This window comes from Saccopteryx leptura, chromosome 6, assembly GCF_036850995.1.
Source record: "Saccopteryx leptura isolate mSacLep1 chromosome 6, mSacLep1_pri_phased_curated, whole genome shotgun sequence".
Taxonomy (NCBI): Eukaryota; Metazoa; Chordata; class Mammalia; order Chiroptera; family Emballonuridae; genus Saccopteryx; species Saccopteryx leptura.
Window position 1 is genome coordinate 3,972,403 of NC_089508.1, and position 26,142 is coordinate 3,998,544.

A 26,142-nucleotide genomic window follows, 5' to 3' on the forward strand; every position below is an offset into this window, starting at 1 on the left:
GGGCAGGGCGAGGGGAGGGCCGTGGGCAGTGAGCGGGCAGGGCGAGGGGAGGGCCGTGGGCAGTGAGCGGGCAGGGCGAGGGGAGGGCCGTGGGCAGTGAGCGGGCAGGGCGAGGGGAGGGCTGTGGGCAGTGAGCGGGCAGGGCGAGGGGAGGGACTGGGCAGTGAGCGGGCAGGGCGAGGGGAGGGCCGTGGGCAGTGAGCGGGCAGGGCGAGGGGAGGGCCGTGGGCAGTGAGCGGGCAGGGCGAGGGGAGGGCCGTGGGCAGTGAGCGGGCAGGGCGAGGGGAGGGCCGTGGGCAGTGAGCGGGCAGGGCGAGGGGAGGGACTGGGCAGTGAGCGGGCAGGGCGAGGGGAGGGACTGGGCAGTGAGCGGGCAGGGCGAGGGGAGGGACTGGGCAGTGAGCGGGCAGGGCGAGGGGAGGGCTGTGGGCAGTGAGCGGGCAGGGCGAGGGGAGGGACTGGGCAGTGAGCGGGCAGGGCGAGGGGAGGGCTGTGGGCAGTGAGCGGGCAGGGCGAGGGGAGGGACTGGGCAGTGAGCGGGCAGGGCGAGGGGAGGGACTGGGCAGCACGCACACTAACGCCACGCGGGGCTGGGCTGACACATCCTCTCTCTTCTGCTGCGTCACTGACTCCCCGGAGACCACGAGGTCGCGTTCATTCTGTGCTAGGTTTTCACCTTGCTCCCGATGAGTTAGCAGTGACTGTCTGCCTGGCGACAGGAAGGGGGGGCAGCCTCTGACGGAGTCGTGCGTGGTTTGAGGAGACCAGGAAAGGAGAGAGGACAGTGACCTGACAGATTCCCGTGACCCAGGTCAGGACCACTAAGTTTTCCCCCCGGGGAAAGGGAGACAAGTGATGTGACGGCAGAAACAAAGACGCACAGAGGGAGAGAATGCAGGGCGGAAAGTTCTATCCTCATGGTGTCTCTGAACACTGGTTACTCAGCCAGGTGTAGAAAATAGGGTCTTATGCATTTTGGAGCATGCTGAACATTAAGACCAAGAGAATCTACCGAGAGAAGCCATTTTAATTGCTCTTACTGAGAACTGTTTTCAGTGATGGGAACAAAATACTAAAGTTATTTACAGAACTAAAGTCTTAGCATCTGGTGGTGGCGCAGTGGATGGAGCATCATCTCAGACCCAAGGTTGCCGATTTCAGCCTAGGGTCGCCAATCCTGAGGGTACTGGCTTGAACCCGGGGTCACTGGTCTGAGCTCCGGTCAGGGCACATATGAGAAACAATCAATGGCACAACTAAGTAGAAGGAGTTGATGCTTCTCTCTCTCTCTCAAAAAAAGACATAGCATCTTATTTTGAAGTGTGATTAAAGTAAAACTTGAAGGTTAGCCTGACCTGTGGTGGCGCAGTGGATAAAGCGTCCACCTGGAATGCCGAGGTCACTGGTTTGAAACCCAGGGCTTGTCTGGTCAAGGCACATGTGAGAAGCAACTAAAAGTTGAGGCTTCTTGCTCTTTTCCCATCCGCCTTTTTTGTCTCCTCTTTCTAAAATTAATAAATACATATTTAAAAAATTAAAAAAAATTTATTCAGTGAGAGGAGAGAAGGCAGAGAGAGAGAGAGAGAGAGAGAGAGAGAGAGAGGGAGGGAGAAGCAGATGGTCACTTCTCCTGTGTGCTCTGACCAGGAATTGAACCCGGGACTTCCACACGCTGGGCTGATGCTCTACTGCTGAGCCAACCGGCCAGGGCTAAATAACATTTTTTTTAAAAACTGTGTTAAAAAAACCCTTGAGGTTTACTTTCAAATCACACGGGAAGCACACCCAGAAACTTGTCACTGGTCCCCCCCACAGGAGCTCACCCTGCAGCTGCTCACTGCTCTCTGCGCCCCACACCCCACCCCGCGCCCTACCTGGAAGTGCGGGCTGGAGACGCACTTGGCCAGCTGTCGGAAGAGCGGCTCCATGATCTTGACAAATTCTGATGGTTCAATCACGTCTAAAATTTCTTCTAACTCATTTAAGAACATGACTTCTTTTGGACTGTGAGTCTTTGGCCAGTACTTGAGAAGTGCCATTACCACCTGTGGAGGAAAGAGCACAGTGTGATGTCGTGCACCCTGATGTCCGCTGGTCACATCTGCTTTTGCGTCCCCATCACAAAGCAACACAGTAAGGCGGTGCTTTATTCCTTGTAGAAGGAACAGTATTCAGTCAGTTACTACCTGGGTTTTTTTTGTGTAATTAGAGAAACGGGTCTAATCTTATACACTTAAGAACCACAATTTTAATGTTCCTGACCCACTCAGTCTGATGAACCAGTGTCAGAGTCAGCTCCGTTAAAACAGTGAAATAAGCAGGCGGTTAGGAGAGTTCCGAGAGAGCAGACCAGCGGCAGGCACAGAGCACATGAGCTGCACACTGTTTAGTGTCAGAGGGGCCAGTTCCAAGACTGCTGGCACCACACACACTGGCACAGAGCACATGAGCTGCACACTGTTTAGTGTCAGAGGGGCCAGTTCCAAGACTGCTGGCACCACACACACAGGCACAGAGCACATGAGCTGCACACTGTTTAGTGTCAGAGGGGCCAGCTCCAAGACTGCTGGCACCACACACACAGGCCGAACTCACTTTTTTCTGAACTTAGTTGGCCATTGATACACATTCATACACAAACATACAGACACTGTGTGTGTATATACACAGTGTTTTCAATGGTGCTAAAACATATCAAAGACACGAAATGAGCTGGTGCTCTCAGCTCATGCAACATGGGGCTGTGGCGGAACCGGGGCTGGGGCCCACACTGCCCACGTGCACATGACCTCGGACTGGTCACCACCCTGCCTCGGAGCCTTCATTAAAGCCCCGGGGCAGGCCCTGGCCGGTTGGCTCAGTGGTAGAGCGTCGGCCTGGCGTTCAGGAGTCCCGGGTTTGATTCCCGGCCAGGGCACACAGGAGAGGTGCCCATCTGCTTCTCCACCCCTCCCCCTCTCCTTCTCTGTCTCTCTCTTCCCCTCCCGCAGCCAAGGCTCCATTGGAGCAAAAGTTGGTCCAGGCGCTAAGGATGGTTCTGTGGCCTCTGCCTCAGGCACTAGAATGGCTCTGGTTGCAACAGAGCGACGCCCCAGATGGGCAGAGCATCGCCCCCTGGTGGGCATGCTGGGTGGATCCCAGTCGGGCGCATGCGGGAGTCTGTCTGACTGCCTCCCCATTTCCAACTTCAGAAAAATACAAAAAAAAAAACACCCCACACAGGTGTGTGTGGGGGAAGGGCTTAAAGAGAAACAAAATATAAGGTAACAGAGGATGATCTGACTTTGGGTGATGGGTATAGAGCATAATTGACCGTCCAAATGATGTGGAGATGTTTTCTCTAAATCTATGTACTCTGGTTTACCAATGTCACCCTGTTAAATTTGTCTAAATAAAAAATTAAAAATAAAAACAGCCCAGGGGCATAACTGCCCCCAGCCCGGGGCTGCTACGAGGACCTGATTCTGAAATCCAGAGCTGCCTGGGGACTGCTGGTGCGCGGAGGGCGCGGGGCCTTAGCTCAGCCCCGACCTCAGTGGGGGGTGCGCTCAGCCCCATGGCAGCAGCTTCTGGTTTGTGTCAGTTGTTCTGTGCCTTGCCCAGGGCAGAGAGGTAGACCTTCCTTTCTTTTTTTTTTCTTTTTTTTTGGTATTTTTCTGAAGCTGGAAACGGGGAGAGACAGTCAGACAGACTCCCGCATGCGCCCGACCGGGATCCACGCGGCACGCCCACCAGGGGCGACGCTCTGCCCACCAGGGGGCGATGCTCTGCCCATCCTGGGCGTCGCTTTGCCGCGACCAGAGCCACTCCAGCGCCTGGGGCAGAGGCCAAGGAGCCATCCCCAGCGCTCGGGCCATCCTTGCTCCAATGGAGCCTCGGCTGCGGAAGGGGAAGAGAGAGACAGAGAGGAAGGAGGGGGGGGGGGTGGAGAAGCAAATGGGTGCTTCTCCTATGTGCCCTGGCCGGGAATCGAACCCGGGTCCCCGCACGCCAGGCCGACGCTCTACCGCTGAGCCAACCGGCCAGGGGCTAGACCTTCCTTTCTTTATCATATTCCTAGAGCTTCCAAATTTCCTATCACAACTGTACCAGTAAATATATGTCCACCCAAAATACCAAATTTGACTGTGCAGATTTTAGTTATTTTAAATCTAAAACAGCACAATCCAGAGCTGTCATTTACACATAGGCACATGCCCTAGAATGACTGTATCCTATTATTTATTTGCCTGACCTGTGGTGGCACAGTAATCAAACGTGGACCCGAAATGCTGAGGTCGCCAGTTCGAGACTCTGGGCTTGCCTGGTCAAGGCACATATGGGAGTTGATGCTTCCTGCTCCTCCCCCCTTTGTCTCTTGCTCCTCTCTCCAAAGTTAATAAATAAAATCCTTAAAGTGCTGTTCAGCCGCTGACACTGCCGTCCAGCCCAGCGTCGGGAGCGCTGCGAAGTCACCACAGTGCCGGCTCCTGCGGACACCGTCGGACACCGCAGTGTTGGTTCCTGCAGACTGGCGGTGGTTCCGTCTCTGGTCATTTCTGGCCCGAAGACCACACAGCTCCCTGCTGTACAGGCCAGCCTTTCGGTCATCGCTGTGGTCAGACCCACAGCGGCCTTTGGCGGCATCCACTTAGCACAAGTCTGTTTGGATGCTTCTGGATGACTTTTAATCTGGCACTTTGTAAAACTCCAAAATTTATAAAGACGAAAGTACTCCTCTCTCGTTTTGAGATCTGACATAATTTACAAGACAATTGTCTTTAAAAGGAATTATTTTAAAAATGCATCATTTATAATTTTCCTCCTACTCTTTGCTCAAAATAACTTAACAGACATTTACCAAGCAAGTACCTACTATGCTCTGCATATGTACTGGAACCACTGTTAAGAATACAGGAGATGTGGCCCAGGCTGGGTGACTCAGTGGACAGAGAGCTGGCCTGCTGTACCTGGGTTGTGGGTTCGAGCCCTGGTCAGGGCACGTGTGAGCAGCAATGAGCACACAACTAAATAGAAACAAGTTGATGCTTCTCTCTCTCTGCCCCTTCTCCCCCCCTCTCTGCCCTCTCCTTTCCTCTCTTTTTCTCTCTCCCTCAACAATCAATGGAAAAGTTAAAAATAAAAAAAGAATCCAGGAGATGCAAATCACTGCAGACCCCTCGTCACGTGACAAGTGGAATGCTGCAGGTGGAACGCAGCCTGACCTGCAGGACGCTGGCGTGGCTACTCAGTGTCGCGGGAGAGCATTTCTGGAGTCAGAGTCACCTGGGACTTACTTCTCACGCTACTTGGAACAACCTATGATCAGGTCAATTACCAACTGTTTCAGAGTGTGACAGCATTTTGCAGAAGATGGTGTCTGTTCTAGGAATGCTAATCCCGGGCAACAATGGCTGCTCACTGCTGGGAGCACCTCAAGAATGAGGCCTTCCTTTGCAAACTCAATGGGCTGCCCATTCTGGAGAGGATGCACGAGCCCGGGGTGTGTGCCAGTGGCCCCTGCCTGGCACCCTGGAGAGTGTCCCTCCTGGTCTGGCACACCAAAGATGGAGAGAGTTTGCACCAGGCCGTGAAGTAGCCTGGAGAGACGGGTGGGCAACAAGAACTGTTTTACTTCCATCACCATCCGATGAGCTTCTGTTCTTACAATAGTACATGTGTTTGATGTGCTCAGAACACTTTTAAGCACTATATACAGTTTGCAAATAAAAAAAACTGATCACAGATTACAAACAGGGGCAACAAGTGTCTTTTAAACAGACTGTACTTTTTTTTTCTGTGACAGAGACAGGTACAGACAAGGACAGACAGACAGAAAAGAAGAGATGAGAAGCATCAATTCTTCATTGCGGCACCTTAGTTGTTCATTGATTGCTTTCTCATATGTGCCTTGACCAGGGTGGGGCGGCTACAGCAGAGCAAGTGACCCCTTGCTCAAGTCAGCGACCTTGGGCTCAAGCCAGCAACCTTGGGCTTTAAGCCAGTGATCATGGGGTCATGTCTATGACCCCATACTCAAGCCAGAGACCCTGCGTTCAAGCTGGCAACCTCAGGGTTTTGAACATGGGTGCTCTGCATCCAAGTCTGATGCTCTATCCACTGTGCCACCATCTGGTCAGGCTAAACAGACTGTACTTTAAGAATTCTAGAGTCTGGACACGCACTGACTAGGAGTGCCGTGGGTGTGGGCATGTGTGCACCAAGTGTCACTCATGGCTGCCGAGCAGACACACACCTTTACAAGGTCTACACCTTCCTTCACCTTTTCTTAATTTAAAATTTTATTTAGTGATCTCAGAGAGAGAGGGGGAGGGAGGGAGGGATCTAGTTAGGGAGAGAGGGAGGGAAGGCGTGAGAAAGAAAGAGAAAGATACAGAGGGAGGGAGAGTGAGTGACAGAGAGAGAAACACTGATTCATTCCTGCATGTGCCCTGAGCGGGGACTGAACTGGCAACCTCTGCTCCTTAGGATGACACTCCAGCTCCTGAGCTATCTGGTCAGGGCTACACCCTCATCTCAACTATTGATAAGGTTTTGATGCTCAAGTAAGACAGAATGGCCTTTTTCATAATACATGCATTCCCAAAAAATTTTTTCAAGGTGGAGGCTTGAACATTTTTATCGTGCGGAAAGTTATATCTGCTTTCTAAGGTCACAGAGCACGACTTGCTATATTATCTGTGCTGCAGGAAATGAAGACACGAAGTGACCCTGAGTGGAAATACTGGGGACTGGGTGTCTCCGTGCTCCAGCCACGTCTGAGTCTTCTGTGCACTTCCCGTGAGGACAGGACCCAGCCCAGGCCAGCATACCACCTCTCGCCTCCCTTTAGACAACTGCAAGGAGAAGCTCTCCCTGCTGCAAAGCGATGTCGTTTCCTTAGTGGGAATTAAAAACATTTATAAACCTCATCAGCTCACATACTCCTTGTAGGTGTGAGAGAAGAGCTGGAGCTGCTCAGTGGGTCTACCCGAGCAGGGCGAGAACTGGCTCTGAGGGACGGCGGCGGCGGGGGTGGGGGTGGGGGTGGGGGGGGCGGGGGGAGTGCGGGGGGGGGGGCGGGGGGGAGTGCGGGGGGGGGGCGGGGCCCCGGCACCGCCCTGGGCAGGCGGGGCCCGGCGGTGGAAACCGGAGCCCACCGTCAATGTGCAGGAAGGAAGCAGAAAGGGAAACTGCCTATTCTTCCTTCCCTTCCATATTTTTCTTTGCCTTTTTACTTTTGAAGTAGAAAAAGGGTGGGGGTGTGTGTGTTAGAATTTCTTCACTGTGCCCAGTAAAAACCTTCACCCTTCAAACAGAAGACTTCACATTAGGATGTGTCAGCACTGGAGAAAGATATTAAGGCTTTAAAGAAATTACTCGTGCCATCTTATTTTTCTTTCCCTACCTAAACGTGTCTTCGGTTAAAGAGGGTGAAAATAACTGGTTCTTACTCCAAACTGGAGTCGAGACTTTGTTTGCTACGAAGTCTGGTAAGGTGCGTGCACTTCCCTGGGGGCTTTCAGAGTCTCAGGGCTGAGGCGGAGATGAGAGACCTGGGAGGACAGTGCAGGGACACGCCACTGTGACGGGCTGCCCCACCACCCCTGCAGGCAGCTGCTGAGGGACAAGGGCAGGGCTGTTCCTGAACTTGTGGGTGAGACGAGGGTGTCTACACAGGATTCAGAAGCTTAAAAGGAAGCCGAGATCAGAAGTCAACCTCACTCAGGAATACAGTATCAGGATGACTTGATGTGTTTTCACAAGAAAACTGAAAGACTGCTGAAGGGACAGAAGAGACTCAGGAATCACAGTATTTATCTGTTCTGTTCCAACAGTAACTTTTAAAGAGTACTCAAACTTTTATTCTGGCTCCTAATACTTTTTTACTTTGTTAATACTAAAAAACAACATGACAAGGGGCAATACATTTAAAGATATGTCTCCAAAGATACACAAATGGCCAACATGTATGTGAAAGGCGTCCAGGGAAATGCAAATCAAAACTACAATGAGGCCCTGGATGGTTGGCTCAGTGGTAAAGCATCGGCCTGGCATGTGGAAGTCCCGGGTTTGATTCTTGGTCAGGGCACACAGGAGAAGCACCCATCTGCTTCTCCATTCCTCCCCCTCTTGCTTCTCTCTATCTCTCTCCCCCTCTCGCTTCTCTCTATCTCTTTCTTCCTTTCCTGTAGCCATGGCTAGATTGGAGGGAATTGGCCCCCTGTGCTAAGGATGGCTCCATGCTTTCCACCTCAGGCGCTAAGAAGAGCTTGGTTGCTGAGCAACGAAGCAATGCCAAGATGGGCAGAGCACTGCCCCCCAGTGAGCTTGCTGGGTGGATCCTGGTTGGGGCACATGCCTGAGTCTGCCTCTGCCTCCCCTCCTCTCACTAAATAAGAAAAAAAAACCCACACCACAATGAGACACCTCTTCACACCTACTAGGATGGCTAGAATAAAAAAAATAGACAATAACAAGTATTGGTGAGGAAGTGGAGAAACTGGAGCCCTGTGCACTGTTGACAGGGATGTAACATGGTGCAGCCACTGGGGGAAACACAGTTTGGTAGTTCCTCAAAAAGCTAAACCCAAAGTCAGCGTGTGATCCAGCAATCCCACTTCTGGGCGCACACCCAAGGGAACTGAGAGCAGGCACTTGAAGAGTTATTTGTGTGCCTATGTTCACAGCACTATTATTCACAGTAGTCAAATAAGGAAACTCAAGTGTCCATGGACATATAAATGATAGACCAGACCCTGTCCCTCCATACAATGGAACACTATGCAGCTATAAGGAGGAATGAAATTCTGACACCTGCCACAGCACAGATGGGCTCTGACGCCATGACACTGAGGGAACCAGCCAGCTACAGGACAGATCCTGTATGATTCCACTTGTACGCGGTCCCCGGAGGAAATTCACAGACAGAAAGGAGAACAGAAGTGGCCCGGGGTTGAGGAGGAGAACGGGGAGCTGATGTTCTGGGGGCACAGAGTTTCTGTTTGGGGTGATGACAATGGTTTGGAAACTTTGGTAACAGTTGCACAACTTTGTGAATGTCATGAATGCCAATGAGCTGCACACCTAGGACGGCAAAGTTTGTTGTGTCTATTTTACCTGAATTTCAAGAGGTAGTAACACAGTACAGCAAACACCATTGAATTGTATGTATTGAATGGGTGAGCTGTGTGGTAGGTGAATTACATCTCAATAAAGCCATTAGAAAAAGCAGTGTCAGATGCTTTCCTGGCACCTGACACACCCGGCTTAGTTAACCTCGGTGACAACAGCTTTTGTATTTTTAATAATGACAAAATGCCAAGAAATTGAGGAATCTAAACACTGGATGGCAGCAATGTAACATTCACTTATGATGCAATGATCAGAAAACAGGCTCACTCTACTGTGGGAAGAACGTACAACAGCCTCTGACCCTCACTACAGTCCCTCCGACGGCAGTCAGTTACAGGTGCTGCTACGCCGAGGGAAGGGAAGTGTTGGACTGCGCATGGCCCAGTGGCCACAACTGCCCAGCGCTCTGTGTTCCAAGTATGACAAGGAGCAGGGTGACATCATGACATCAGTCCTCACTGTAACCAAGGGACCTGTCACTAACAGGACTATACCCGGAGAACCTGTAAGACCCAGTGAACTCAGAGTGCCCTTCAGGACGGGGACTTCAGAGGAGAGAGCCGACCAGCGCTGTGCTCGGCAGACAGTGGTGCCCACGCTGAGCACAGCGCCCCCTGTGGGCAGTCAGCGACGGGCGGCATGGGAGCACTTACTGGTTCCGTGAGGGTGCTGTCCTTCTCCAGAAACTGCACGACACAGTACGCCAGCTGACAAGAAAGGAGAAAAGCATCAACGCTCTGTTTTCAGGTGGAGACGCTGGCGCCTCTGGGACCCCAGCATCACCGGTCAGCACCTTCCTCTGCCTGTGCAGGGCCTGGCGCCTGGGGGCTGCCAGGGGATGTCCCCAGCCCCAGCGTGCTCTCGCAGCAGGCCCCACCACAGGCAGGGGGGACCCTTCTCCCTCGCTGACTGCGGAGAGCACACGGAAAGCTAAAGAATCAGGCCCTGGCCGGTTGGCTCAGTGGTAGAGCGTTGGCCTGGCGTGCAGAAGTCCCGGGTTCGATTCCCAGCCAGGGCACACAGGAGAGGCGCACATCTGCTTCTCCACCCCTCCCCCCCCCTTCCTCTCTGTCTCTCTCTTCCCCTCCCGCAGCCGAGGCTCCATTGGAGCAAAGATGGCCAGGGCGCTGGGGATGGCTCCTTGGCCTCTGCCCCAGATGCTAGAGTGGCTCTGGTCGCAATAAAGCAACGGCCCGGAGGGGCAGAGCATCGCCCCCTGGTGGGCAAAGCGTCGCCCCCTGGTGGGCGTGCCAGGTGGATCCCGGTTGGGCGCATGCGGGAGTCTGTCTGGCTGTCTCTCCCCGTTTCTAGCTTCAGAAAAATACAAAAATAAATAAATAAATAAATAAATAAATAAATAAATAAAATAAAGAAAGCTAAAGAATCAGGGAACTGTCTTTTGTGCTAACACCAAGATGTCGGCCCAGGTTTGACTGGGATTTTTCTTTTTTCTTTTTTTAAACACATGAACAAGTAATCTGACAGCTGGAAAAAAACAAATTAAATTCTGGGTCCACCTCAAATCTCTGAACTATTAATTTCTAATACAGAACAATTAATATAATACCAACCAGGAAGAATGCAAGTATCTTACTAGTTAATAAAATCAGAGAAAAAACTCTAAGCAAAATATTTCCCAGGAAGCCAATGTCATTAAAACCACCTAAAGAATATACAGGGGACTCGTGAACAGGGCAGGGGTAAAGGGCCTATGCCTACGCAGCCGACAATCCACATGTAACTCAAGCAGGCCCCATGCACACACGGACTCCCAACCACCAGTTGACCCGCGAGCAACACGGGTCTGAACTGTGTGGGTCAACTGAAAAAAATCCACACTGAGTGGGCCCACATAGTTCAAACCCGCATTGTTCAAGGGCCAGCTGTGCCTGCCCTAGTTTACCCTCTGCTGTGGACCCCAAAGCGAGGCCTGCAGAGCAGAGCTCCCTGGGTGCTGGAGCAGTGGCTGCAAGGAGCCAACACGTGGGCGGTGGCTGAAGGTGGGAGCCCCCAAATCTCAGCGTGCTGCCGTCGGCCTGGCCGAGGGCTGTCTCCCCAGAACTCAGAACCGGGGTGAAGGAGAAAACAGATCTCCTGGACAAGCTGTGGTTAGTAACGACGTTGGACCAACTTTTCAGTATGATTGCAACTAGATTTTTCACTAAGTTCTAAAAATCCATAGTTTCAAAACAATCCTTTTCATTGGCCACAGATAGGCAGGCTTTCTGTTGAAGAAACTAGATGTTAAACAGACAACATCCCTCTGAGGGGTCCTCCTGACTCTTCCCATCAAGCTGGTCACTCCTCTCTCCATGCTTAACGCTCATCTGGAAATGCTCCACTGCTGGGGGTTCTCTGACTTTCTCGCCAGAGCCTGGGCTCGTAAGTCAGCACTGTGACAGAGGGAGGAAGCCTCCAGCTAACAGACCGAACCAGTGTCCCTGGCCAGTGACACGCAGGGAGGATGGCGTGCTAACGAGCCCCTTCACTGCTGAGCACCTTACCTGGGGGTGGTAGACACTCAGAGATTTCACTTTGTGCAAAGGTAGTAACACCTTCAGTAAGAAAATCTTGTGCTCTTCTTTTAGTGGTAAGGCAAATCCATTAATTATACTGTGAAGACAGAATTCATCATGTCATTTGAGTATCTATGAATTCCAGACTTTAAAAAAAGTATCTTGCGCCCTGGCCAGTTTGCTCAGTGGTAGAGTGTCGGACTGGCGTGTGGAAGTCCCGGGTTCGATTCCTGGCCAGGGCACACAGGAGAAGCGCCCATCTGCTTCTCCACCCCTCCCCCTCCCTTCTCTCAATCTCTCTCTCCCCCTCCCTCAGCCAAGGCTCCATTGGAGCAAAGTTGGCCCGGGCGCTGAGGATGGCTCTGTGGCCTCTGCCTCAGGTGCTAGAATGGCTCCGGTAGCAACAGAGCAATGCCCCAGATGGGTAGAGCATCGCCCCCTGGTGGGCGTGCCAGGTGGATCCCGGTCGGGTGCATGTGGGAGTCTGTCCGTCTGCTTCCACCCCCTCTTCCCCCCCTTACTTTGGAAAAATACACAAAAAGAGAAAAGTTTATATAAAAAAAGTATCTTGCTGTTTCTCCACCTTTGTTTTCGTTGTGAAAACCAGCAAGCAAATGGAGGGTATCAAGAAATTAAAAACCTTCAAGGAGGCACAGTCAATTTTATCTTTGTAATTACAAGATAATTTTAAAGTTATGGCTTTACACAGGAGTCTCCAGTGGCAAAACCTCCATCCTTACACCACAAACACGGGGAGCTCGGGTACCTCCCCATTCCAGTGCACCCACACCCAGCACCTTCCCCTGGCCTTCACCCATATTTAGGAGTCACTTTCCAGGAAAAATTCTGGCTCATTATTCTAATGCTGGCAGAACAGAGTCTGAGTGCACAGAACGGCTTTGATTAAAAATCAGCAAGACACCTGTTCCCTTCTGCAAAGAAAGGGGCTCTTACTCTTACCCTACAAACCAAACTTTCTGTCTCTAACACCAAGTAGTTTCTCCATTTGGTTTTATAATCAGGCAGGTGGCAGATAAATGTCACTGAGAGCTGCAGAAGCAGTTAAAGAGTTTTCTAAATTGTTCCCCCATCATTCACGAATCTCGAGGACACGGGCGTGGCTGGCAGCGTTCGCCTGAGGAGGCCATCAAGGATGACATGCTCATTCATATGGGGGAAACTGTCCAGATCAGATCCCTGTTCTGGAAGGATGAAGTGTTCAAGCCTCATGGTGGTTGTGGGAGGAGGCAGAGGCCCTGTGTGGGCGCTGTGGCTGTGCTGGACGCTCCCCACAGCTCGCCACGCCTGCGACAACCTGGCAGGAGGACATACTTATCCTCTTGTTGCAGAGATAAGGACACAGACAAAAAGCAGCAAGGCTAGCTTTCCTCAGAACTGCAGGGCACAGCTCGGCAGGACGACCACCATGCTCCTTAAGAAAAGCTTCCTGCATTCACTGAGCTTTCAGATTCATTCAACAAAAGTGCACAGGCCCTGGCCGGTTGGCTCAGTGGTAGAGCGTCGGCCTGGCGTGCAGGAGTCCCGGGTTCGATTCCCGGCCAGGGCACATAGGAGAAGCGCCCATCTGCTTCTCCACCCCTCCCCCTCTCCTTCCTCTCTGTCTCTCTCTTCCCCTCCCACAGCCGAGGCTCCATTGGAGCAAAGTTGGCCCGGGCGCTGAGGATGGCTCTGTGGCCTCTGCCTCAGGTGCTAGAATGGATCTGGTTGCAACAGAGTGACGCCCCAAATGGGCAGAGCATCGCCCCCTGGTGGGCATGCTGGGTGGATCCCGGTCGGGCGCATGTGGGAGTCTATCTCTCTGCCTCCCTGCTTCTCATTTTAGAAAAAAAAAAAGTGCACAGGTTTCTTTTTCCTCATTGTGGGATCCTCAAACCTTTAGCTGCTAATGTGCATGGAATCCCTGTGAAAGGAGCTGGACAAACAGCCCTTGTTGTCAAGCGTATTTGGCCACAGAACCCTGAGGACTTAGGAAAACTGGGTTAGGAGGCCTGACATAAAATCTGTAGTTATCAATTTAGAAAAATGATAGCAGGCAAGAACTTTACTTGGATTAAGATAAAAGTTTTGAAATGTGAATTATAAGTATACCTATAAAATTTTTTTAAATCAAGTGATCTGAAATATTAGCATTTACTCAATTTCCCAAACATAAAATAAATGATGTATTCTTCTGAGGGTCAAACATAAACCTTCCTAATGTGACTACCTTTGGGACTGCTCGGGAGGGTATAACTGAACTTGTGTTTCCACAGTAATGCTCCTGAGGCACACGAGAGGGAGTGTACAGACGGGACCACAGGAACGGAAGACATTCGCACCGGCTGCACTCTTATCCAAGAGCTCACTGACCCTACTACCATCAGGTGAGCTCTCAGTAAGATCTCCCGGAGAACGGCTGAGATCGCCCGGCTTTGGAAGACATTCGCACCGGCTGCACTCTTATCCAAGAGCTCACTGACCCTACTACCATCAGGTGAGCTCTCAGTAAGATCTCCCGGAGAACGGCTGAGATCGCCCGGCTTTGGAAGACATTCGCACCGGCTGCACTCTTATCCAAGAGCTCACTGACCCTACTACCATCAGGTGAGCTCTCAGTAAGATCTTCCGGAGAACGGCTGAGATCGCCCGGCTCTGGGGGGGAGGCAGTGCAACTCCAGGAACGGGGGTCATTCTGGTATAAATGCCACCGAGAGTCAATCGCTGCTGATAACACAGAGACGACTTACCTTCCCAGTATTTCCAGTAATTCTGCTATGCCATTGTGATGCTCTGTTTCATAAATAAACCTGGGAAAAGCAATTTGTCGTTTAGAATTAGTGAAATAACAGCTTGAAAACACTTAAAATCCTCTGAACAAGAAAACAATGCTTTTAGGAAGAAAACCACACAGCCGGGCAACTGTAAGCACACCGATGGTGAGAAAACCGTCCCGCGGCACTGCTCCTTGTTAAACTCCTCACAGCCTGGGGGGGGGGGGGGGGATGCCCAGAAAACAGAGAGCAAAGCCTGCACAAAAATCTCCCCAATGTTTTGTCTAGAAAGTTTTAAAACACGGAGGGGATGCAATTGGACAACACTAGAATCCATGTAAACACAATAAATTAAATAAAAGAAAGAGAAAGTTTTAAAACAAAATGTTGGAAGAATTTTACAGTGAGCCCGTGTTTCTACCACTCAGATTCAACAACAAACAGTGAGCTGTTTGCTTTATCGGGTCCATCGTCTACCCCCCGCCCCCCGTGGCCACCCATTAATCCATCTTCATTCTTTCCTTCTTCATTTCGACCTCAGTGGACGCCTTCCACTTCCGCTTCATGCTCAGAAACAACCTCACACCCTGCCTCACACTCGCCCACCTACGGTTTGTCTAACCGACACACGGCCGATTCAGCTGAAGTGAGGTCTCTGAGAGCAGTTCCTGCCCATCAGAAAATGCTGAGTATAGAGACAGCTCCAAGCCAAATAGGAGTTTATGATTTATAAAGACTTTGGCTCAAATTTCACTGTCCTTGTTTAGAAACAGATGGTCAAACGCCCCACAGTATGTAGAATAATCCTGCAGGACAGGCCTGACACATCGACCTGTATATTCTTGGACGGCCAGTCTACCAAGGGGCTGGTTGGTGCCGGAACTGCGTCCAAGGAATGGTTCCCACGGACTACTAAAAATGGGGGTGCGGAGCGGGGAGAGAGCTCATTCGGCCAGAACAAAGGTCTGTGACGTGGAGCAGGTGGCAGGCAGCCGTGGGAAGGTGGGCAGGGTGGCCCGTGCAGGCTGGAGGCCAGTTCTGACCCTCAGAGCTGAGCCCACAAGTGTCAGGGTCAGTGAAACACAATGCCCCGCTAATGTATCTGGTAGCGGCACGCAGACCGGCAGGGAAGCGGTGGGACGAAATGTGGCAGCCTGGGGGGAAAATAAGGTGGTATGAAAGTGTCCAAGCCACCAAGAGACGTGTCCCTGTGCTGCCACCACTGTCCCTGCCACACCTGCTGAGCCTGAGCGTGACTCCACGCCAGGCCACTGCCTCCGCGGTCATCTGCCGTCTACACAGAAGTGCTTTAACTCAACGTGAAGGCTCCCCTCTGCTTTGCTTGTTCGACATACTTTAAACAGTTAAAACGTACAAAGCTACAGCTCTGCACATGGTGCAACCAAGCAGTTTCGGATAAATTCCTTTCCACCTGCGGGGAGCCCCCAGCCCGAGACAAGGGCCTGAGGCGGGGGACCTGGCTCCTGAGATATAAACCTGGGGGGGGGGGGCACCGGCCCAAGACACCGAGGAGCCTGACCACCGCTTCCCCAGTCCTGCTTCTGATCTGGCTCCACCAGCCCTTCCTGTTTAAATAAGGACAGCTTTTTAGCTATAAGCCATTTTATTTTCCTAAGTCGACATTACTATTTTCTTACCGGTAAGTTCTTAATTTCTAATTATTTTAACCCAGTTTGAAAAAGGTATAAACAAGAGAAAAGAGTATAGTTTTTCTCCTTACTTTTCGAGCGGGAGACAAAAACACAGGGTGTCACATGGGAGGGAAGGCAGAGAGGTCCGCGCAGAGCAGGCCAGAGGGTCGGTCGCCCTTTCAGCAGAAACAGAAATAGGGACTCTCTAAAAACTGCTCGGCATAGGTGGTCTCCAAAAGGCACCCTGGATTCCTCTCCTTCCTGCTGGGTGTGTCCTTCCTCTACTCCCAGGAAGAGGCGGCTCCACTTCCTGCCCTGAGTCTAGGCTGTCCTGTCCTGTCCTGTCCTGAGCTGCTGGGACCAATCCACAGGGTGGAAGTCCAGGCACTTCCGGCCACGCCCTGGAGGCCTGGGAGCCGCTGCGGCCATCCTAGCAGCCATCCCTGCAGCTCCCAGGCCCTGGCGGACACCGCGTGCAGCAGAACCAGGCGTGGAACCCAGTGTAGATCACAGAATCGTGAGAAAGAATACACTGTGGTTCTCAGCCATTCAGATGTGGGGCGCTCTGTGGTTCTCAGCCATTCAGACGTGGGGTGCTTTGTTAGCAGCAAGGGCCTGAAGCCCGGCTCAACCTGACCTTCGGGGTCCACTGTCTGCCAAGACAGGAGGTTATCTAGAGTTCTCTTAAACCACATCTTAAAAATGCTGATTAGAATGAGAAACTGTAGAAGTAGGAATTTTACACTAACATTTTCAGTTAAGTTGAAGCAAATATGTTTGAACCATTCTTTTCCTTTTAACAGCTGTACTGTGAACCTGGGTGACCTGAGTCTCTCTCTCAAGGTCATTCTCCTTAATCGTTTTCTCACATGAAACAAGGAGGAAGTGGTGTTGAGGGTGGAGACCCAAACAATTATGAGATCTTCATGATATGCTTATTTCTGGTTGTAGGTATCAAGACGGTAATTATAGAAAATATTACTGAGAAACAGAAGAAAAATACCACATTTGCACTGAGCATTTAGTAAGAACTGAACTAAACCATGTGGAGTAACTTTTCAATAATAGCCCATTTAAGTATTTCAGTTCCTAAACAATGGTTCTATAGGTACAAGACATTTTCTGCTTTAATGTGGTTCTTCATTTGTGATTCTGTTATCTGAACAAAACCTGTTTAAGGACAAAAAACTACTTTGGGAGGAGCTTTAATTTTAGGCCCTAAGACTGGGAATTTATTTACTTATTTTAATAATATATATATATATATTCATTCATTGATTGTAATGAGAGAGGATGGGAGAGAGAGAGAGAGAGAGAGAGAGAGAGAGAGAGAAACTTCAATCTGTTCCTGTATGTGCCTTGATCGGGGATCGAACCAGCAACCTCTGTGCTTTGGGATGACGCTCTAACCAACCAAGCTATCTAACCAGAGCTATTTATCTTTAAAGACTGGAATTGTACCTCTTTTTTATTTAAATAATGCATATTATGTTTTGATAGATAAGCACATCAGCCAAGCAATGGCCCTGTTAACAAGGAGGTGTAGCACTGAGGACATGAACCAGGGACACGCAGAGGCAGGACGTCATCGTCTGAGTGCGTGGCGTGCCCCACGTGTCCCGGGAGGCCTGGGCTGCTACCGAGATGGACACAGCGACTTGGAAGCAGCTCCACAGGAAGCCCCAGTTCCACGGAAGGGTCTGATTCGGGAGTGCCACATTGAATGTGAAGATTAGGGAGAGCACAGGACAGGGAGGCTTCCAGGACGGGGCTGTGTGTCAGGGCCGGGGTGGTGAAGGATGAGGGGACTGGTGACAGAGCCCTGGAGAGGCTGCTGGTCTCGGCCGTGGGGCCATCTTTCCCACCTACCCCTCTGCCTCGGCCCTCTTCCTCTCCCTCGCTCGGACGCGGCACTTAAGGGGACCACCTGGCCTCTGTGGCTCCAGCCGAGGCCTCTAGATTGCCTTCTGCAGCGATGGCCGGGGCCATTACTCTCACTCCGGGGCTGTAGCCAGACTGTCTTACAAAGGGGCCTGAACGCTACGCCTCTCGCCACTAGGACCTGTCCCTGCCCCGAGCCATCCTGGAAACAGGGGTCTCAGGGCAAGCCTCCCAGGGACAGACAGAAATCTACATGCACTGTTTCACCCACCAACATTTATTTGGTGCCACACGGCTGCACCGGAGACCGGCCGCCCCGGGGCCAGGGAGGCTCTCCTGGTGAGGAGTCTCCAGAAGCCTGGGAGGCTGAGGAGGGGGCGGGGGGAAGAGCACCACAGGAGGACCGAGCCAGGCCACCGAGCGCTGGTGCGGAAGGAGCGGCGGCCGCGCAGGGAGGCGCGTCATGAGGCGTGAGGAGGCCGCGCCCCTGGGGCTGGGGGCCACCCGGGACTTGGCACCTGCCTACCCACGGGCAGCGGGCAGCCTGCGACCAGGGCAGCAGCAAAGCTGGAGGGGTGCTGAGCTGGGATGGGGAGGGGTCATGGTGAACACTGCCCCCGGAACATTATGGAACATTCTCTCATGAGCTGCGGGGGGCCACGCCCTCCTCCACGTCAACTCCCGGGACTAGCTTCCCAGCCTGACTCGTTTCCGTTTCCGTGGTCCCGCACGCCGAGGGGCGGCTGTGACCTGAGAGCTGCCTGGCCTCCACGTGCTGCCCCCAGCCGGCTGCGTCTCCCCTGGCTGCACAGGGGAGTCTACAAACCTCTCTGTGTTCCTCCGACCTGAGAAGCCCCACAGATCACTCCGCCCCTCCTGCTGCCGAGATGCAATGGAGAAGGAGGAAGGGAGCGCGGGAAGCGACAGTCGCCTTGGACAGACCACCCCACCGCATGTCAGAAGGGACCCCCAGTTTCAGTCCAATCCAAACAAAGGAGGGTGTGGAGAGGCCATGGCAGTGGGCTGGGGGTGGGGCTGGGGGACGGGCCATCCCGGCCCGGCCCAGCCCAGTACAGGGGTGCAGGTGTGGACACGACCAGCTGACTGCTGACAAATAGCCCTTACGGCTCCTTGGCCACTGGTGAAAAGAATGGGGGGGGGGGGGCGTTAAGTACGAGAATGAACACCACCGTGTGAAAGAGAAGTGCTACCCACACGGACTTACCTATAAAATATATTATTTATCTGTTTTCTGATGTAAGCTCTCAAGCCTAAGAATTTCCCGTAGATTCTGTGAAGGGTAGTTTTAAGAAAATCTCTCTCTCGGGGATCTTCACTGTCAAAGAGCTCTAAAAGCTTCAAGAAGAAAAAGACACTTAGTGACACGGGATTTTCTCTGCAAACCAGGGCTTGCGTAGTTTTAGCTCATTTGTACCTTACCTGCAACACAAACTTCTGGTCAATATACTTCTTTGCTATATTGGGTTGGAAATCTGGAGACTCTAAAAATCTTAAGAAAAATTCATAAACAAGCTAGGAGGAAAAAAAAACAAACAGTGAGTAAAAAAACATGGTATTTTATTAAATGGACATAAAAAATACACCATGAGTTGAATCTCTGCAAATAGGAGCCTTGAGAAAGCATGTATCTATAGAATCAATGCCGAATTACATGGCTTAATTTAATTATAGTTGATGATGGTAACTGGTTTTTTTGGCTAAGAACCACAGACTTTAAATGGCGTTTAAACAAAATGATGTCCATGCTGATGTCATCAATGCTTAAATTATGCTGCTCGGAGACCAGAGTGCACAGTGACCACAAGCCAGGATGTGACCAATGCTGGGTGGGCTTTGCAGCCTGTCCCCATGTGTCCCGGGAGAGCCCGGTGGACAGGGAGGCTGGGACCGGGTGGCGAGCACATCACAGATGGTTATGCAGGGGTCCCAGAGGCTGTGGGAGGGACACTCTGCTATGGGGACGGTCCTCCTTCTCTGTCCATGCCCCGCCTGGCTCCTCCCCAGTTTCTCACCCTTCCATCTCCCCACCTCGGAGCACCCAGACCTCCCGGTCTACGCTCATGGGGGCCTCTGTACCCCCACAGCCATGCTTCCAACCCACGTGCTGGAGGAAAGGCGCTTGTCAGCAGGGCAGCTTTGGGGCACACAGCAGGGGCACATTAAGTTTAAGTAGTACCCAGAACTGGGGAATGTCTGAGTCCTCCAGGCCCCAATTCAATGGCCCTTCCCATCAAAATCATACGGACAGTTCCATACCTCCATAGTTGATATACAGTATCCACACAGAAAAACCAGTAAGTGCTTTTCCCTCTTCCGCTAACACACTTTTCCTGCACACACAGAGCTGTGCAAGGCCTACCCTGTAGACTATGAGAGGTCCCCGGGAACCAGCTGGCGTGAGGCCCTCAGGCCGAGGTGCCTGTGCTGGAGGAGGCTGGAGGAGGCCCCGCAGACACACGTCTAACCAGTGCCCGTCTGCACTCCCTCGTCCGGCACCCCGTAGACTATCAGAGGTCCCCCGGGAACCAGCTGGCGTGAGGCCCTCGGGCCGAGGTGCCTGTGCTGGAGGAGGCCCCGCAGACACACGTCTAACCAGTGCCCGTCTGCACTCCCTCGTCCTGTACCCCGTAGACTATCAGAGGAGGCTGGAGGAGGCTGGGGGAGGCCCCGCAGACACACGTCTAACCAGTGCCCGTCTGCACTCCCTCGTCCGGTACCTGTAGGTGAGGCCAGGCTGCTTCTAACGTTGGTTCGTCTTCCTCTGGGTCAAATTCTGCTCCCGTAGGATTGGAGGAAGGTGGTAATGTTCGAAACATGTTAACTGCAAACTAAAATCCAAATAGTGGATGATTATAACCAGGAAATGAAAAATATTTACAGAGGAACACTTGAAAATTCTAAGGTAATTCTAACGAGGGCTGATTCCAGTGCTTCTCTATCTCAAAATCCAGAAGCAGTTTGGGCCCCCAGCGGGACCCTGGTCGGAAGCACCGTGGGAAATGCGGCTGTGGACAGGCGCCGCGGGTTCCCGCCCGAATCCGAGCTGTCGGCGTTCACAGACACACAGCACCTACCAATGGGGGCGGGCAGTGGTGACGATGACGTGCAGGCCTTCGTGAGATCCCGTGAGGACAAAACAAGAGAGACGCTCAGGGAAGGTAAGAGAAGGGTGAGATTACAAAAAGTAAAAATAAAATAAAATAAAATTAAATAAAGAAAAAGAGCAGAGGTTAAGGACTGAAAAGGGAGATAAAAGCCGGGCTGCGCGGGGACGGCGTGTGCGACCTTGCCGCAAGGCCCTCTGCCGTCAACACTGCCGGCAGCAGACGGGCTTCCCAGACAGGCTGCGTGTCGGCCCGAAGACTCGTCGCTGGACAGCTGGCCGTGCGCCCCGGGAGCTGAGAGTTACGGGTTCTCGCAGGCTGTCTGGACTCACAAAGACATGACGCAGGAAGAAGGAATTTCTCTGGAGCTTGGACAATTCCCTCCTCGGACTCGGAACCGCTTTCTCTGACCCCTGTCTTCACACCGCCCTGCACCAGGGCCCCGTCCCAGGCTCCTTCTCTTCTCAACGTCTTACAAATTTGTCAATGTGTTTACAATCGATGCTTTCTACATTAAGTGCAGGGTTCCATTCATAGTTAATATGAAAAGTTAGCTCTCTAAATAACACACAACATAGTTGACAGATTCGTGACATAAATAAGAAAGTTCAGTTTCCCTATATGGTCAACTGTTTTTTGGAGTAAGCTTAAATACAGTCAGCTACCTTACCGCGTCTGAACCCACGCCTGCCAGCTGCCAGCTGAGCTCTCACAGGTGGTCAGAAGGAACCCCCTGCCCCATCACTCCCCAAAGCACAAAATCAAAGCCCTTGAGCTAAAAGTCAGAGTCCGACTCCCTGACAACAATCAGATGTACCATGGAGGGAGTCCAGGATGTGCCACTGCTGAGTTACAGCCTGTCCGTTATTACAGTCTGTCTGAACCAGACCTTAACATCCTTTTCCATGAAGAAAAACGTCCCCCCTTAAGTCATCCACTGTAACAGCCCGAGCATCCAGTCTGCTCTCTGTGTTATCAGGAGGGTCGGCTGACGCGGAATGACTGTGATGGGGGTGGGGGGTGGGGGGTGGGGGGCAGAGACGGTTCCGAAATGGAAGAAATAAAGAATGGTTGGAAATCCAGAAACAAGCACTCAAAAAAAACCTGTATTAAAACTCTGAGTAATGTTCCTAAAACACAGGAGAAAAAAGAGGCAGTGTGGCGGCAGCTGTGAGAAGGTTGTGTGTACAGAGCCGGGGCCTCCCAGACAACAGGTGGTTAACGGACAGCGGCTGGGACAGGTGCTGCCAGGCTGACGGCAGCCTCAGCCACTGGCCCGGGGGGACTGACTCCTCCTGGCACAGAAGACAACAGGGGGCCCCGAGAGTGCCCGCACCCAGGAAGGAGAGGCTACGGCCCCAGCAGCGCCATCGCCTGGGGTGGGGCAGACCTTTCCGTTCTTCCGGGGCCATGACAGTGCGGAGAGGGGTCAGGGGCTGCGGCCTCCATGGGGAGTGTGGCGTTCGTGGCCTGGGGTTTTCTAGCCTCTCCCTCAAAGCCAAATAATTGGGGAGCTCCAAAAGAGTCACCCAGAGATTGGGGGCTCCTTCACGAGATGGAGGCGGGCCCCGGGGGATGACAGCTGCGGGCTCAGCGTCCCCGGTGGCAGAGACGTCTGTGAACACCCACGGCCTGCCTCTCAGAGGCCTGAGACTTCGGGGCGCTCTGCACCCCCGGCGGCAGGGACGTCTGTGAACACACACGGCCTGCCTCTCAGAGGCCGAGACGTGCTGGAGCGCTGTGACTTTGGGGCTCTGCACCTGGAGGGGACTCACCACTCAGGGAGGGGGGACCAGTGGGGATGCCTGGGAACTGCCGAGAGAGGGGTTGGCTCACCCACGTGGGGGCCCGAAGTCTGGGGAGAAGGGAGACGGCCGCCCTGTGGAGGGGTCTCTGGAGCCGACATCCCACACGGGAGGGGCCCCCGTGCGGACAGAGGCCCAGGCGGCATGTAGCAAGCACAGGGCAGCCGCAGCCCGCTGGGCCCAGCCAGCACTCGCTCCGCCTCACCCACGGCAGGTCCCTCAGCACCGGGCTCCGCCCGCTGGGCCCGGCCAGCACTCGCTCCGCCTCACCCACGGCAGGTCCCTCAGCACCGGGCTCCGCCCGCTGGGCCCGGCCAGCACTCGCTCCGCCTCACCCACGGCAGGTCCCTCAGCACCGGGCTCTGCGTCTGGGTTAAAGGGTTCAATGAGGTGGGACAGCTCTAACCAGAGATGACAAAGGGGCAGGGAAGACGTTACAGACACCCCAGCGTGATGGCCGGTCTTACAGCACCCTGCTACCCAACCAAGCAGCCACGTGTCCCTGTGGAGTGGTTGGTAGTTGATATGTCCACATTAGCTGACTAAGTAAAGGAGAGAGAGACCCAGGAGAGCGTGGGTGAGCCTCAGCAAGTCGGTTAAAAAGCCTTAGGAGTGACACCGTGGTCCCCGAGGGAGAAGGAATCCCCTGTGGACAGCTGTCAGCGGGGCCCTCAGTCCGCCTGCCCCTGCCCCACGGGGCTCGCCTCGTCCAGTGGCTACCACAGGCTGGGACCGTGCCTGTGAACGCCCCCCAGTCTCCCTCTCTGCCCACCGGTCTGTTTCCCAGCAGCGCTCCGCCCGACACCGGCGCCGCGGTGGGTGGCTCTGCAGGGGCAGGCTGCGTTCTCGCCGCGGTGACACAACGGCTGTGATTTCACGGTGAGGCCCCATGCACAGCACGCAGTCAGCCTGGGCCTGGTCCCAGCACCCACACCGGCGCCGCGGTGGGTGGCTCCGCAGGGGCAGGCTGTGTTCTTGCCGCGGTGACACAACGGCTGTGATTTCACGGTGAGGCCCCATGCACAGCACGCAGTCAGCCTGGGCCTGGTCCCAGCACCCACACCGGCGCCGCGGTGGGTGGCTCCGCAGGGGCAGGCTGCGTTCTCGCCGTGGTGACACAAGGCTGTGATTTCACGGTGAGGCCCCATGCACAGCACGCAGTCAGCCTGGGCCTGGACCCAGCACCCACACCGGCGCCGCGGCCTAGAGGCTGAGCCAGGAGGCTGCAAGGGGACACGGACCAGGTTGCTTTTAATGCAGACGCCCCCTTTTCGTATCCTTGAACAGGGTGATTACACCAGACCCAGAAAGTTTCATTATTAGCCAAGTCTAATTGAAAAAAAGTTACTTATTTTAAGCAACAAACGAATCTTGCGCTGTAATTTCTACCCACCTTCCCTATCACATGACAGAGCACTACTTGAGGCTCAGGTCTAGAAAAGTTAGAAGGCAAACAGGAGGTCCCTTCAGTGACTCTTGGGTTTCTACCCAAGCAGCGTTTCCGAACACACACGCTTCAGGGGTCACATCTGTTCAGTGTCGGTGCTGACGGCCGTGTTCTTGAGGGGAGTGTGCTATCCACGCGGTTCAGTGTCGGTGCTGACGGCCGTGTTCTTGAGGGGAGTGTGCTGTCCACACAGTTCAGTGTCGGTGCTGACGGCCGTGTTCTTGAGGGGAGTGTGCTATCCACGCGGTCAGTGTCGGTGCTGACGGCCGTGTTCTTGAGGGGAGTGTGCTATCCACGCGGTTCAGTGTCGGTGCTGACGGCCGTGTTCTTGAGGGGAGTGTGCTATCCACACGGTTCAGTGTCGGTGCTGACGGCCGTGTTCTTGAGGGGAGTGTGCTATCCACGCGGTCAGTGTCGGTGCTGACGGCCGTGTTCTTGAGGGGAGTGTGCTATCCATACAGTTCAGTGTCAGTGCTGACGGCCGTGTTCTTGAGGGGAGTGTGCTGTCCACACGGTTCAGTGTCAGTGCTGACGGCCGTGTTCTTGAGGGGAGTGTGCTGTCCACACGGTTCAGTGTCAGTGCTGACGGCCGTGTTCTTGAGGGGAGTGTGCTGTCCACGCGGTTCAGTGTCGGTGCTGACGGCCGTGTGCTATCCACACGGTTCAGTGTCAGTGCTGACGGCCGTGTTCTTGAGGGGAGTGTGCTATCCACGCGGTTCAGTGTTGGTGCTGACGGCCGTGTTCTTGAGGGGAGTGTGCTATCCACATGGTTCAGTGTCGGTGCTGATGGCCGTGTTCTTGAGGGGAGTGTGCTATCCACACAGTTCAGTGTCAGTGCTGACGGCCGTGTTCTTGAGGGGAGTGTGCTGTCCACACGGTTCAGTGTCAGTGCTGACGGCCGTGTTCTTGAGGGGAGTGTGCTGTCCACACGGTTCAGTGTCAGTGCTGACGGCCGTGTTCTTGAGGGGAGTGTGCTATCCACACGGTTCAGTGTCAGTGCTGACGGCCGTGTTCTTGAGGGGAGTGTGCTATCCACACGGTTCAGTGTCAGTGCTGACGGCCGTGTTCTTGAGGGGAGTGTGCTGTCCACGCGGTTCAGTGTCGGTGCTGACGGCCGTGTGCTATCCACACGGTTCAGTGTCAGTGCTGACGGCCGTGTTCTTGAGGGGAGTGTGCTATCCACGCGGTTCAGTGTTGGTGCTGACGGCCGTGTTCTTGAGGGGAGTGTGCTGTCCACGCGGTTCAGTGTCGGTGCTGACGGCCGTGTGCTATCCACACGGTTCAGTGTCAGTGCTGACGGCCGTGTTCTTGAGGGGAGTGTGCTATCCACGCGGTTCAGTGTTGGTGCTGACGGCCGTGTTCTTGAGGGGAGTGTGCTATCCACATGGTTCAGTGTCGGTGCTGATGGCCGTGTTCTTGAGGGGAGTGTGCTGTCCACGCGTGTGGAATTCCGTCTGAGAGTAATGCAGGAGGTAACGTTTGTTACCCAAGGGGACCTTCTGTCCACCATCCGTCTGGAGGTCTGAGGTCTAAGGTGACTGCACAGGTCCACTGTCCCCCCCCCCTGCTAAAACACCTCAATTCGGACGCACAGCGGGCTCGGACGCAGCCGGATTGGGTCACCCAGTGAGCGGCACGGCCTCGGGGACACGGCCCTCCCCAGGCCTCCCCTCACGCAGGAGCAGGACCCCAGACTGAAAATCCCGCCCAAACCTCGGTTTTCTCATCCGTTGAAAGAGAGTGAATCCTCTCTGCGCTGGGCACAGTGGAACAGCACTGGGCACAGAGAGTCACCCCCGTGTGGTCACGGTCTGTGGTCAACACTGCCACC

The 26,142-nt window shown here is 53.5% G+C and overlaps 1 protein-coding gene across 5 annotated transcripts in view; it reads right to left on the bottom strand.

Annotated features, from left to right (window-relative positions):
* PPP2R5C (protein phosphatase 2 regulatory subunit B'gamma) overlaps positions 1-26,142 on the bottom strand; it is a 162,051-nt gene that overhangs the window by 23,401 nt on the left and 112,508 nt on the right. For all 5 annotated transcript variants that reach the window (XM_066388019.1, XM_066388017.1, XM_066388020.1 and 2 more), the window contains 7 exons: positions 20,673-20,783; positions 19,375-19,467; positions 19,160-19,290; positions 14,378-14,437; positions 11,619-11,727; positions 9,768-9,821; positions 1,875-2,045 (listed from right to left, as the gene is read on the bottom strand). In XM_066388019.1, coding sequence (XP_066244116.1) covers positions 1,875-2,045; positions 9,768-9,821; positions 11,619-11,727; positions 14,378-14,437; positions 19,160-19,290; positions 19,375-19,467; positions 20,673-20,783 — 729 coding nt within the window. The remainder of the gene's footprint in view (positions 1-1,874; positions 2,046-9,767; positions 9,822-11,618; positions 11,728-14,377; positions 14,438-19,159; positions 19,291-19,374; positions 19,468-20,672; positions 20,784-26,142) is intronic.